Source organism: Apodemus sylvaticus, chromosome 6 (genome assembly GCF_947179515.1).
Source record: "Apodemus sylvaticus chromosome 6, mApoSyl1.1, whole genome shotgun sequence".
NCBI lineage: Eukaryota > Metazoa > Chordata > Mammalia > Rodentia > Muridae > Apodemus > Apodemus sylvaticus.
In genome coordinates, this window is record NC_067477.1 from 99,173,461 (window position 1) to 99,188,206 (window position 14,746).

The window sequence follows — 14,746 nt, forward strand, 5'->3', positions numbered from 1 at the left end:
GAGTAAAGTATTAAGAAATGTTATTACAATGCATACAATATGTATACACATACATACATATATAGTTTGCTTTGTTTTCTAAAGATTAATTTTATTTTTATGTGTCTGTGTACTTTACATGCATACATATTATATGTACCATGTACATGTCCGGTGCCCTTGGAGGACAGAAGAGCCTATTAGGTCCCCTAAAACTGATGTTTGTGAACCACCATCCTGCTGCTGGGGACTGAGCCTGGACCTTCTGCAAGAGAAACAAATGCTCTCAACTGCTGAGCCATCTCTCCAGTCCCCGAGTCTACTCGACTTTCCCAGGAGATGTCTACACGGCCTTACTCCTCCTCCTCCTCCTCCTCCTCTTCTTCTTCTTCTCTTTTTCTTTCTTTCTTTTTTCTTTTTTTTTTCTTTTTTGAGACAGGGTTTCTCTGTGTAGTTCTGGCTGTCCTGGAACTCACTCTGTAGACCAGGCTGGCCTCGAACTCAGAAATCCGCCTGCCTCTGCCTCCCAAGTGCTGGGATTACAGGCATGCGCCACTACGCCCAGCACGGCCTTACTCTTAAGCAATGGAAGTAGACTCTGTATTTACTTAGTCATATTTGAGACTGAACCTTGGCCCTTGAACCTTCCAGGCCCCTTCCTGCTGAGCTCCACCAATTGTCCATGACTTAATTTTAAAATGTGTATTTGTGTGTATGTGTGTGTCTGTGTCTACTGCGTTGTGAGCAGGTGCCCATGGAGGCCACAAGAGAGACCAGATCCCTGGAGTTGGAGTTCCGTACAGGTAGTTATAAGTAACCAAACTCAGGACCTCTGGAAGAGCAACAAGAGTTCTTAACAGCTCCCTCCAGTCTGACTTATTTAAGAGCGGGTATAGACATCATCACACGTAGAGACAATAACAACCCTATGAGGGGCAGCTGGTTAGTTAACAAACACCAGACACGAAGCTGAGAACCCAGGTGGCGGTGAGGAGCTTTGGATACAGTGTGAGAATACAGTGGAGAGTGCTCAACCACTCAGAAGAAACTGCTGGGAGCTGGGCCTGAGCTCCGCATGTTCACTTTGGTCGTTATTATAGCCAAGTGGGGCCTACTGCCTGACGGCTGACCAGAACCCACGCTGGCCCACAGAACTCGCATTCCAACCCTTTCCCAATGGAGGTCGATCAGTATTGCTGCTCAAACCAGGAAGTTCCTGCCTCAAGTGGATCCTTTGCAACTAACAAAAAGTGTTTCTAGTTCACACCATTTATGTCTTGGCCAAACGAGCTAAGACCCATCAAAACACAGCAAGACACCTTCATAGACTCCAATCCTACCCTTAAATGGTTGGTTCCTGATTATTTATTTGATTAAACAAAAAAATTACAATTTGGGGAGAAAGTGCACAAGCAAGATTTACTTTTCTGTCATGTTATACATACAAGCCAGCCTTTATGGTGAGCCACCTGGTAATGTGCAGGCTTAATAGGATTAAAGATAAAATCTAATAATATAGAAAAAGCCCTCTCCCACCACACAAGGCTGCCAACAGCCTCCAAGCAAATCCAAATGGGGACAGAATGCCCATATTCCTGTAGCTAGTGGTTTAACAGATCCAATGGTTCAAATTTATTTATTATATTTATTTGTGTGTCTGTGTGTGTGTGGGTGTGTTTGTGTATTTATGTGTGTGTGTGTGTGTGTATGTGTGTGTGCTTGAACATAGGTTGTCAAGCAGGTAACAAGTGACTGTACCCAATGAGCTATTTCAGCAATATCAACATCAACACCGACTATTAAAAAAAAAACAAAAAAGATCAAAAAACCTAAACAGACAAAGTTGGTTTGGAATCTCAAAGCCCCTGTTTAAAGCCAGCATTTAAGAAATTTCATTTACTAAAAATGTTTAAATTTGACTAGAAGAAAAAGCAGTATTAAGGCAATATTAGTTTATACCCACACAAGGCCAGGCATGGGCAGTACATCCCATGGCTAGCGTCCCAGAGACCACGTAAGGACCTGGGGAGTGAGATCAACCCAAATACACAGGGAGATCCTGTCTCACAGTGAACAAATTCTTACAAGGTAACATTATCTTGTAATTACCATTAAGTTGCCAGGTTAAAGCCACTTTTACGGACACATTTCTGTATGAAAGACTGAAAATATGGACTCGAGTTCCAAACCCTTTCACAGTAATAAATAAAGGCAGTAGTGAAATGCCAGGTACCAACCGCTCAGCCTTTCTGTGATGCGCTCTTTGTGGTGTTCAAAGGTTCATGTGCATCACACAATCTTCAGAATAAAGAGACTTACGATGTAGTGAGTAGGGCAAGAGACAGACAAAAGGGGCTCCACGCCACGACATTGTACACTCCACATCACGTCAGCACACCCTCCACATCCTATCAACGCACACTCCACGTCACGTCAGCGCACCCTCCAAGTCACATCAGCGCACCCTCCACGTCACGTCAGCACACCCTCCAAGTCACATCAGCGCACCCTCCAAGTCACGTCAGCGCACCCTCCACGTCACGTCAGCACACCCTCCAAGTCACATCAGCGCACCCTCCACGTCACGTCAGCGCACCCTCCACGTCACGTCAGCGCACCCTCCACGTCACGTCAGCGCACCCTCCACGTCACGTCAGCGCACCCTCCACGTCACGTCAGCACACCCTCCACAGCACGTCAGCGCACCCTCCACATCCTGTCAGTGCACCCTCTACAACACATCAGCGTATGTTTCACGTCATGTCAGTGCACGCTTCAAGTTACGTCAGCGCATGCTTCACGTCACATCAGCGCACCCTTACGTCACGTCAGCGTACCCTCCACATCACGTCAGTGCACGCTCCACGCCATGTCAGCGCACCCTTCACAAGGCAGACAGGAGCACCACGAGTTCGTTGGGCATTCAGGAGACTCGTGTGGTGATAACAAGCGGAAGTACCAGAACCCACGCAGGTAAAGCCCACGCCAGGCATGGTTACCTCCTCTCAGCCCGGCTGAAGCCCCCCAAGGCTGTGTAAGGCAGTGCAGGGAGGGCTTGAGAGAGGCGTCTCTCCTTCCCAAGCTCAACGTTCCTGTTCAGTTCCCCGTGTCAGCCATAGGCCGGGCACTGCCACATCGCTGGAGGCTTAACTTCTCTAATACCTGTTCCACCAGGCGGGAGTCACACACTCTTCTGTGAGGATGTGATTTTGTATACTTTACTGGTGAAGTTCTGGTCACAGTAAGCCGCATCTAATGGTGTCATCATGGTAAGTGTAATGAAGTCATACTAAATTATAGGTACCCTCAAGACAGGACGAGGCCGTACAAGTTAGCATTCATTCTTGCCAGCATGGAACCTAACGTGCAACAGGTTAAGATAAGTACTCAATATCACCTCAACTAACCATTGATTTTTGTCTTATAATAAAATGGGTCTTGAACGTGAACTTTGGGGCGGCGGGGGGTTGAGGGGTATTTCTTTTGCAAAATATAACTCTGATGATTGTACTCAGTCTTTGACTATATATCCTCAAGAGGGCAGTCTTGAGCTGATCACAGTGGTATGCCTGCAGGTTCAGCTTCTGGAAAGGCTGACACAGGTGGGCTGCTGACACTGGGGAGTCTGAGACCAGCAGCTGCAGTCAGACAGACGCAGTCAGACACAAACAGACACACACACACACACACACACACACAACTTCCCCCCCAGGATACTTCAGAATGAAAGCAAGTCTACATGCTACTTACCTAAGGTCCAAGCAAAATAGTACTTAGGTCTGGCAGCCATGAGAGAGGCATACAGATAGGTAGCCTTCGTCGGCCACGATGCAGTGGCTTGGAACTTCTCATCAATGTTGTATTCCACAGGGAGCATGTTGGAGATGGTCAGGTGAATTAATAAGGAGAGTCCGCAGACCAGGAGCTTCTCCGTAACTGCTGCCTGGAACGGGTGGGCAAGAGTCACACACCTCATAGGACCGAGTGTGCTTTTTACACACCAGGCAAGACCTGAATGCAGCAACAAACCCTAGCTCTCCTGATCAAAAATCAGGAGCCGCCTCGCCCGGGACATTTCAGATCCTCCCAGTTCCGCACAGAAATACTTTCAACTTCACTAATCACCTCAACTTCACACCTCAATCACCAAGGCAGGGTCTCTCAATCAAATGCAGAGCTCCCTGATATGGCGACATGGCTAATCATGGTATCTGGCATGCTCTGGGGATCCCCCATGTCTGCCTCAGGGATGGGATTACAGGCTGGTTGTGATATTACCATTACATGGGTTCTGGGGATCCAAACTATAGTCCTCATACTTGTGCTTCAGCCACTAAGCCATCTCCCCAAGCCCATGAGTGAAATGCTGACTGGCACTAATAAGGAAGAGAATGGAGAATCCAGAAAAGGAGAATCCAGGGTTTCCAATGGGCTGGGTCAGAAGGCGCAGTCCATGAGGGGCCTGCCATGTAAGACCCACCCTGGACAGCATTATTTTCACTGAGGAATTGTTTCCTTTCTTAAAAAAAAATTACATCTATTTATTTTATAGTATTTATACATATATCTGCATGTGCACTATGTTTGTGGCTGGCACTCACAGTGGTCAGAAGAGGGCACCAGATTCCCTGAGACTGGAGTTGTGAACTATCGTGAGCACCACGTAGGTGCTGGGCACGGAACCAGTTCCTCTGAAAGATCAGCATGTGCTTTAGAAAGGAGGCATCCCCCTGCTCCTTACAGTTCCTAAGGAACTTACACGTGTTCTTTAATCATGATGCCGCTTCTCGGTGGAGCATAAAGATTTGTCTGTCATGAAAGATACTTACGAAGAACTAGATGAAAGCCAGGCAAGTGGTGCAAGACATTTCATCTGGCTACTTGAGGAGGACGAGGCAGGAAAATCACAAGTTCAGGGCCAGGCTTCCAAGTGAGGTCACTGTCCGCATCAGCTTCCTGAGTTGGTAAGCTCTGTCTCAACAAGACGAAAGGGCTGGAGAACTGCTCAGTGGCCTAGTTCTGCTGCTCTGGAGAACAGGAGTTCGGCTCCCAGAACCCACAACTAGATAGTTCACAACTGCCTGTAACTTCAGCTCCAGGGGATCCCAGACCTTCTCTGACCGCTATGGGTACCATCTATACATGGTACACACTCAGACACACATTAAAAATAAAAGATAGGAATGGAAGAGAGAGATGCAGCTTGGTAGAATTATTTGCTTTACTACATTAGCACATGACCCCGGCAAGACTCTGGCTTAATCCCTAACCACATAACATGCATGCATACATGTACACACATACACACACAAACACACAGGAAGGAAGGAAGGAAGGAAGGAAGGAAGGAAGGAAGGAAGGAAGGAAGGAAGGAAGGAAGCAATGGGGAAATTAAAACAACTGACAACATTAGACTTTCAGAAATCCAGACAGACAGACACGCAGATGCTATGCCGCGCAGGGCTCCGGTTGAGTCTCGTGCCCTTACGTTTGGAGATGGATCTGCTTTTCCATGCTGTTCTTCTTTTCCATTTTCGCTTGACTGTGCCATGTGGGAGGCTCTGCCTTCAATGAAAGCAATGTAGTCTTTGTAAGAGCAGAGCGGGCCCGCCAGGATGCCCATGAAGTTGCAGGTGTAACTTACATACTCCAGGAGACTTGGCATGCGCCTGCAAGGGGGAGACACACTTGTGAGCCGTGGCGGGAGCTTTCAGGGTGATCCACAGTAACGTCGGCCATGTGCTCACTACCATCTTTTATTCCGAAATAAAAGATACCTTAGTGTTCATTTGTATCCAAGTAAGAATTAGGGAGGCTGGAGCAGAGAATTCTCAACAGTATTTTTTGGACAGGTGGGCTCCGTTGTCGCAACCTACACTCACCTGGGAAGAGAGTCTTCATGACGAATTTTGTAGATCAGGTTGGCCTGTGAGGGATCAACTTGGTTGTTAATGTAGGAAGATGCAGCCACCGCAGGGCGCATGGTTCCCTAGGAAGAGACTCCTGGACGAAGCAAGTCAGAAGGAAGCTAGCTGAGAGAAGGGGGCTCTGCGTTTATTTATGTCTCCCTGCTGTTTATTGTGGAATGCTGTTTAGGGCTAGCTGCTTTGAGCTCCTGCTGCTGTAACTACTGTGATGACCTGTGTCCTGGTTGGTTTTTCTTTTGTCCATGTGACACAAGCTTGAGTTATCTGAGAAGAGGGAACCACAATTGAAGACATTCTTCCATAAAACTGGTCTGTAGGCAATCCAGTGGATCGTTTTCTTAGTTAGTGATTGATATGGGGTTCCCAGCCCATTGTGGTCAGTGCTATCCCTGGGCAGGTGGTCCTGGGGTGGATGAACAGGCTGAGCAAACCAGGGGGAACAAGGAGGTGAGCCCCCTCCATGGCCTCCACATCAGCTCCTGCCTCCAGATTCTGGCCTTGTGTTCCTGCCTAGATGTCCTCAGTGATGGAGCAGGACCTGAAAGCTGTAAGCTGAAACAAGTTGCTTTAGTCATGGTGTTTCATCATCGCGATAGAAACCCCGAGACAAACTACAATCTGGAATTATAAGCAAAATAAACCCCCTTTCTCCCCTAATTTGCTTTTTTGTTGAGATATAGCAACAGAAAAGAAGCTAGTAGGAGTTTTCAAAAAGATATTTATAGGCAACTACAGGGGGTTTCCATTAGATTCCTCATAATGAAAGAAACCTAAGAGGACCATGGTGTGGCATTAAGGAATCAACTCTCACAGCACGTGTGCATGCTCAGTCGACAAATGCATGCTGCATGCCAATCAGGTGGACAACAGGTGCCCAGGTCTGCAGACAGAGCAGTCAGCAGATGGAATCCTGCATGGATGGAGCTTATAGACCAGTATGTATCAGTGTGTGTGTGTGGGGGGGGTGGGTGTGTGTGTGTATCAGACTAAAATAGACTATATAGAAAATAAGATATATGTGCATTTATATGTAATCTTCAGAGATGCTAAATGCCACAGGGAAAGGGGTCTCCTGTTGCACGAAGTCAGGGAAGCCTCTTCGGAGAAGCACACTACACAGAAGTGAGATCTGTACAGAGCCAGGCATTGGGGAGTGCTGAGGGCACTGGTGGAGCTCACGCAGTGACAGCCAGCTTGACAAGACACAGAAGACAGGACAGGAGAAGAGCCTGCTAACCAAGGTAAGATCACATGAGGCCTGCCTTCCAAGCCACAGAAGAAACCGTGACATGCTGAATGAGACGGAAAACTAGTCAGGTTTTACCAGCCATGTTTCAAAAGAACCACCCTGGCCCTGTGTATGGGCACCGTGGAGACACAAAGACCAGGCAGAAGACTATAGCAGATGACAAGGCCTTGGAGGTGTTGGGAACAGCATGTCGTGTGGCCTCTGACAGTGCACCTGGTGGGGGGGGGGGGAAGGGGGGCACCCTCAGTTGTGGGAACCAAGAGAAACAGGGAAAAAGGATGTCTCAAAACAGTTGCGATTCCTTTGCCTCAAGGCCTGTCCAAATGGCTCACAGTGTGCACAGTGCAGTGGGCAGTCTAGTCCATCGACTGACAATCAAAGAGCGGCTGCACCTGGGCACAGTAAGCAGGCCCCGGGGAAGCTGGAGACGATCTCTCCTCTCAGACCGTCAGTCTCTGTGGAAAACATTCCATGGACAAAGACTTGAAGCAAGTACCTCCATATACCAGAGACTGTTGTTATTTATATGGGACATACAGATCAACAAGCACGGCCCGTTCTGACTGGAAACTCCATCTGTTCTTTTCCTCAGTCTGTCATTTATTTGTTTGTTTGTTTGTTTGTTTGTTTATATGGTGGGTTGGTAGTCATAGTTGTGTTTTGTTTTAATATGGTTTCAGAAATTATTTATTTATTTGTGTATGTGTGTGTCTTTTTAAATATTAAGTTATTTTTATTTATATGAGTATACACTGTCCGCTGTCTTCAGACACACCAAAAGAGGACATCGCATCCCATTACAGATGGTTGTGAGCCACCATGTGGTTGCTGGGAATTGAACTCAGGACCTTTGGAAGAGCAGTCAGTGCTCCTAAGTGCTGAGCCATCTCTCCAGCTCCTCATGTGTTTCTTTATAGAGGGTTTTCATAAATATCTTTACAAGTAACTACAGAGGGTTTGAATTAATGAACTGAATTAATGTATAGCATAACCATGCAGGAGTCAGAGCAGGGCAGAAAAGACAGTCTTGAGATAGTTTTGCTCCATATCAGTGTCTCACTCTGCGGTTCAGGCTGGCCTTGAACTCCTAACAGTCCTTTTACTACAGCCTCCTGGGGGTTGGGATCACAGGTATAAACCACCATGCCTGGCCACCTTCATTTTTCTTTTTAAAGTTTCAAGCCAGGGCTTCATTATGTAGCCAGAGCTAGCCTATAGCTAACTTACATTGTCTGTCTCTGTCTCATCTCCTATTTTGGTATTGAGTCAGGGTCAAGAGTTGCCCAGGTGCTCCTCAAACTCAGCTGCTTGGCTGATCCCTGTGCTTCCAGCTCCTAAGGGCTGAGGGCACACGCAGGCACCATAGTTCCCACGGGAGAAGAGTCTTCTCAGCCACAAAATTCACTGAAGAAAGTTTGGGCTCAACTGTCAAAGGAATCACGTGATGTGCTGGACCCACCCACTGTAATACTTATGTCCACTATATCACTTATCACACCAAACCCTTGCTGGTCTGTCCCAGCACCAACTGTGTGTGGCCTTAGGTCAGTCAGGCAGTCTTAGCCTCCCTCACTGAGGGTCAGAACTTCTTTGGTGCAGAGCACTGTCCTGCACAAGAAGATGTTTGCCCTTCACCTACTAGATGTCAGCCCTTCCAGGCTCCCACAACCAGAAATGCCTCCAGACATGCTCAAATGTCTGCTGGGACAAAAATCCCTGGCCTTTTCAGAGATGGGAACACGCTGATAAACAGACAGAGCTCTTCAGATTAGGACCTTACACTTGGGGCACAGAGAGGACGAATGAAACCCAACAGTACACACATTATGAAGTGAGCAGGGCCGAGCAGAGGGCTAGAGGGTGGGGTTTTACATGGGGAGGCAATATAGTTAAAGAGTAGACCCCGGGCGGAGTGGCACATGCCTATATCCTAGTCTTTAGGAGGAATGCTTGGGAATGGGAAGTTTGAAGTCAGCCTGACTTACAAAACGGAACCTTGTTCTCCCACCCCAGAACGAGACAAGGAGTGTGTAAACCGAGGCAAGAGTGGGGAGCTCTGGGATCCATTCTGAGGAGGATGCTGTGGTCAGAACTTAGAAACTTATGTTACGCAGGAAAACAGTGAGGGTTCTTAATCACCAGGGAAGTAAAAATAAAAACAAAAACAAGACTAAAACAATCCAAAGTCTATTCAGAGAATCTCTGAGGATGGCGAGACAGCTCACTGAGTAAATGTACTTGTGTGCACTAAGTTCAAATCTCCGGTACCCATATACAGAGCTGGGTGTGAACACTTCATGTGACACCTGTGTGCAGTGAGAACAGAAGCTAGAAACTGGACCGGCAGCTCAGGGCAGGACTCCAAAGCAAACAATCCAATAATATCCTTGGGTCTCTGGCCAGGAATGGTGGAAGGAAGCCCTGGCTTCTCACCTCCTCAGAACTAGACAGTCAGTAGCCCTGACTGGGGCAGTACACAGTGGTGGGGACTAGAACACCAGGCCAGATAATAAATGACCCCCCTGGCCAACATGGGAACTGAAGCTCTTGACTTCGATAGTAAAATGCATTAGATCAACTCCCCAACTTTAGACCATCTCCCAAGTGACTTTAAGGTTAAGAAGGAAGGAGTAATGGCACTGTAAGAGCAAAGGCCCAAAAAAGGAAAACTGGTTCCTTCTGGTCATGAGATGGAATCTCTGGCCTAGGAAGAGACCCAACACTCCAAGCTACCAAAACCATAAAAGAGTTAACTACCTAGGCTCTGAATCACCTCAACAGGGGGCCAGGCTAGGAAGGCAGGCTTACCTTCAGCCACACTAAAAAGACAGGCAAAATAGTTATCCCTTCAGATATTGTATTTCCCTTTCCCAGAACTTCCATCTCTGGCCACTCTAAGATTCAGTTGGATCTGTGTAGCATTCTGAGTAAAAGTTCAACTTTTCCTTTTCCTACTTTTCTCTCAGAGGCCAGCCAGAATCTAAGTAAGTGTGCTCTTTTTGCTACTAACTTTTTCTAGAGTTCTGCTCTGGCTTGCACACGTGCATGCACACACACAAAACACATGCACACAGAGGATTGCTGGACCCAGTGTAGAAATCTGCTACAGAGGACGGGAGAAAATCAAGTACATTCTGGAAAGCAGTTCCCTAGACCTAGGAGCGGACCAGGATGACCGTGGTGTGGTGAGAAGCAGCCTTCTGGAGAGGACTGAAAGCTTGCTGGACTTGCTAGAGGAATGGACTTGCAGTAGGAAAATGAAGTCTGCTATTTCCTGCTTGTACCCCAATATTAAATGATGCTGCTAACAGGCAAAAGGCAGTGGCAGAGAAACATGTGGCAGGGGACAGACAGAAATCAGAGGCTCCATTGTGAACAGACCCATTGCTGTCAGAGCGAGGACCCTGACATGCCTGTGGAAATAGGCTGGAGATGAGGGAGAGGGCTCAGCAGAATGTGTGGCTGGTGGGCGTCAAGCCACCAGAACACGTGGAAGCCCCTGGGGAGCACTGAGAAGTTCAGGTCTAAGCTCTGGAGTACAGCAACAGTCAGTCACACAGGAGAGGTACAGAGGGTTGAACGGGGAGGCAGAGAAGAAAAGCAAGAGAATGTGGTATCCAGGAGTCCAGTAAGGAGTGATCAGCTGGACCAGTAATGCCACTGTGGATGGTCACCATGCCAACAAGGCTGAGGACTCAGGGGAACCAAGAAAGGAAGGAAGCAGACATCTGAGCACGGAGAGTGCTGGGAACAACATGGTGGCTTGAAGGGGACTCGGGACAATACTGTCCTCCTCCCAGAGAAACTGAGGATGATCCTACCGAAGAAGAGAAAAAAATAATGAGCCCGATTAAGGTCAGAGGTAACTGCCCTATTCTCTATGGGCAGTTTAAACTCAGAGGTAGAAAAGGAGTATTCTGTTACAGCTTCAGGGAGCTTGGAGGGTTTGTGATTATAGACTGACAGACAGCCAGGAACCCAGGGACCAGCTGCTCTTGGCAGTGAGTCCAGGCGGACGCCTCAGCAGCCTTTGTCAGCGTCTTATTTGCCCGCTACAATGAGTCATTTCCTGGTCTATAACAGTTCACCTGGGCTGTCCTCAGAGTCAGGATAAGGTCAACCCAAAGAGGTTACACACAGTAACCATGCGCTGCGCGGACAGCAGAGGATGTCTTCACAAACAACTTCCCACCACTGAAGGAAAAGAGATTTAGCTTTTCATTATGAGTCTGAGTGAGCGAGTGCTAGGATTCTAGAGAAAGGAGACTATACAATAGTTTCAGAGAGAGAATTAAGGAAATGTAGTTGCTTTGTTGTCAATATGAAGGACTGTGGCTTTTTAAATTAGAAGGATTTAATTTAGCTGGGTGGTGGTGGTGCACACCTGTAATCCCAGCACTCTGGGAGCCAGAGGCAGGTGGATTTCTGAGTTCGAAGCCAGCCTGGTCTACAGAGTGAGTTCCAGGACAGCCAGGGCTACACAGAGAAACCCTGTCTCAAAAAAAAAAAAAAAAGACGGATTTAATTTTATTTTGTATGTATGAGTGTTTTACTACATATGTGTGTGTGCACCTGATGCCCAAATAAGGCAGAAGAGGGTGTCAGATCCCCCAGAACTGAAGTTACAGTTGGTGTCATGTGGGTGTTGGGGACCGACCTGGTCCTCAGCAAGAGCAGCCACTGCTGAGCCGTTTCTCTAGCCCCAAATGCCACAGTTTTTAAAATAGTAAGAAATTCAAAATGAATACAGGCAGCAAGAATGAGTATCTGTACTCGGTGTCCTCCCACCGTCCAGGCAGGTGGGGCTGGGGCTAACCAGGACTGGCCATTTGCCCGGTGGTTGCCTGAGAGGGAAAGAAGTATCAGAGCAGATGCCAGTAAGTGGTGGCATCTGGGGTAGTCGAGTCCGGGGAAAGGTAAGAACCAGCCAGACTGCTCATCAGGGAGCATACTCGATGGCTACATGCTGCTGTATGGAGACTGGCCATAGAGAAACCATAGGGGAACCCCAGAGAAGATGCGCAGAAGTGTCCCAGAGGGCCAAAGGATGACCAGCAACACACATTTGTCCACCACTGTGGACATTTCATTCACCCAGCAGGCACGCATTCCTTAATTCAGAAGCAATCACTCCAAAGGACTCCTTCTCTTCAAAGGTAAAAGGAGGATTTCATCTTTAACTGGGTTAAGTAGACACTAAGCCGCTCTTGAGACAACTCTTCAGGAAGCAGAACAAAGGAAGATGATGACCAGATGAGTTCCTCAGAAAATAACCAATAAGATGTGCATTGCACCTTTGTGCTGCGTCACGACGCTGGCCCGCCCACTGCCGTCAAGTCACTGCCCATGGGTGGCAGTGACTGTTACTACCAGTGATCACTACAGTTGTAGACCTGACATTTGTCCTTTGAGAGCCTCACAGACACAAACTCAGTGGGCCTCTTGTGTTTCACAGGAGGCGCACACAGTGCAGAGGCCCAGGACTTGGCAGTGCCCAGGAGGGATTGCCAGCCGAACAACTTGATAACCTGTAGCCATGCAGAGGGAAGACGGTTGCTTTGCGTGAGTCAGTGAAACGGTACAAACCAAGGTAGATCTACAGACACATACCTCACAGCTAATCCTCTCTGCGACGGAGTCAGTTCTTCATCCTTTCGAAACATCCCTGAGAATCAGAAAGAAGCACTTTGTGAGTTACAGTTCCTCTTAAGAATGATACTTGCCCCATTTGAAGTGCATGCTCTACTCCAGATCTGGGCCCAAATGATTGCCTCTTCCTTTCTCATGTTAACACAGATTCAGTCACAGCTGACCTCATGTGGTCCAGCCCTCCTTGCCCTGCATACGCTAAACATTACACAGGATGGAATGAAAGTTACTAGTCTGAAGGAAATTATTATCCAATTAGAAGAATCCCCCAAATTAATACATTCTAACGTACAAAGTTATTATCCGTAACAGAAAGTGCTATAAGAGACATTAAGACCCTGGAAGGATTTTGACAACTAAACTTCAGTGCCATGGACAAGTCACTCACTCAACACGGCAGCGACGGTGCTGTTCTCTATGCGCCAGGGAATAAAAACGGAAGCGCGAGCATCGTCTCAACTCACGTGGTTTGTCTTGTCTCAATCAAGAGGCCTTGCTACAGCTAAACATCAACTTACTAGATCCACATGCTTTCAAAAAAGTGAAGAAACACTAAATTCAATTTAAAGTCCCCCCCAAAAGAAAAGAAAGAAAAAAGGAAAAAGAAAAACAGCAAAGGGAGAATAAATTAAGCAAACAATACTCTTGGAAAGCTTTTGTAGGAAATAAAATAATAATAATAACACTGTCCAAAGACATACATTTTAAGCCATTAAAAGACACTGAGAGGAGTTTGAGAGATGACTCAGAGCTTAAGAGCACTGCTCTTCCAGAAGTCCCTAGTTCAATTCCCAGCAACCACATGGTGGCTCGCAACCATCTGTAATGGGATCTGATGTCCTCTTCTGGTGTGTCTGTAGACAGCTACAGTGTACTTATATACTTATATACAGTGTGCATATATATATATATATATGTATATATATATCATAAAAAAGGCACTGAGATAAATAGAGACAAAAACCAGGAATGACAAACTATAAAAGAAACACAACCAATTAACACACAAATTGTTAATGCCATGATCAATTATAAGAACATAATCAGTTAAGAAATGTCTGGGAGGCCAAAGCAGAATGGTGTCAAGTTCAAGGCCAGCCAGACTACGTCAACCAAACACAAAAGCACCTAAAATGGTAAAAGAATAGGCCACCATTGTTATATAGGAGTACACAGAGCTTTTACTTATACAGCGAGATCTCAATTATGTAACGTATACATTTGAAAGGATGACACATGTACATGAGAAAAAGATGAGAGAGCGGCCACTTCCTTCATGCTCTGAGGACCGGTTAGCACCAGAAAAGGAAGAGACTCGGACTGTCTGCTGCGGCCCTCAGTCTAGGAGGAAGATTGGTTGTCAGGAGCACATTATGCGTCTGCACACCGGCAGGACAAAGACTCAAGAAACATTTCTCTCATCCTTGACCAGCCACCTCCCCCACCCCAGTCTAATAAGATAATCATCTAAGATTTTGATCAGGACCATCACAACCTCATGCATAATGGCAAAAAGAAAAAAAAATACCTATGTGTTCAGTAAGTAGGGAAGGAAAGATAATCACACAGCTATTTTGATGACAATGGAGGGGAAAAAATCAGAGGTCGGAGAGGTGGGTTCTGTGGTTAACAGCACTGGCTGCCCTAGCAGAGGAGCCAGGCTTAAATTCCCAGCACCTAGCACCCTCTCCTGGCTGCCAACGACACAGTCTGCAGGTGATACCGTCACAAGCAGGCTGAACACTTATACACATAAATAAAAATAAATCTCCTTGGAAAAAGAAGAAAAAGAAAGCCGTGCCTATGAAAAACATGGAGGTCAAGATGACTGGGCGGGGCTCTGACCCTCAGCGGAGCTTTGCCAGAGCTCTGATTCCTTTCCTCTTCCTCAGAGGTATCCGTACTTTCAAGTTTCCTCCAAAGGGCATACTTTGGGGAACCA

At 46.9% G+C, this 14,746-nt stretch overlaps 1 protein-coding gene across 2 annotated transcripts in view; it reads right to left on the bottom strand.

Moving 5' to 3' along the window:
* Mboat2 (membrane bound O-acyltransferase domain containing 2) overlaps positions 1–14,746 on the bottom strand; it is a 135,271-nt gene that overhangs the window by 13,705 nt on the left and 106,820 nt on the right. For both annotated transcript variants that reach the window (XM_052186037.1, XM_052186036.1), the window contains 3 exons: positions 12,766–12,820; positions 5,468–5,648; positions 3,730–3,922 (listed from right to left, as the gene is read on the bottom strand). In XM_052186037.1, coding sequence (XP_052041997.1) covers positions 3,730–3,922; positions 5,468–5,648; positions 12,766–12,820 — 429 coding nt within the window. The remainder of the gene's footprint in view (positions 1–3,729; positions 3,923–5,467; positions 5,649–12,765; positions 12,821–14,746) is intronic.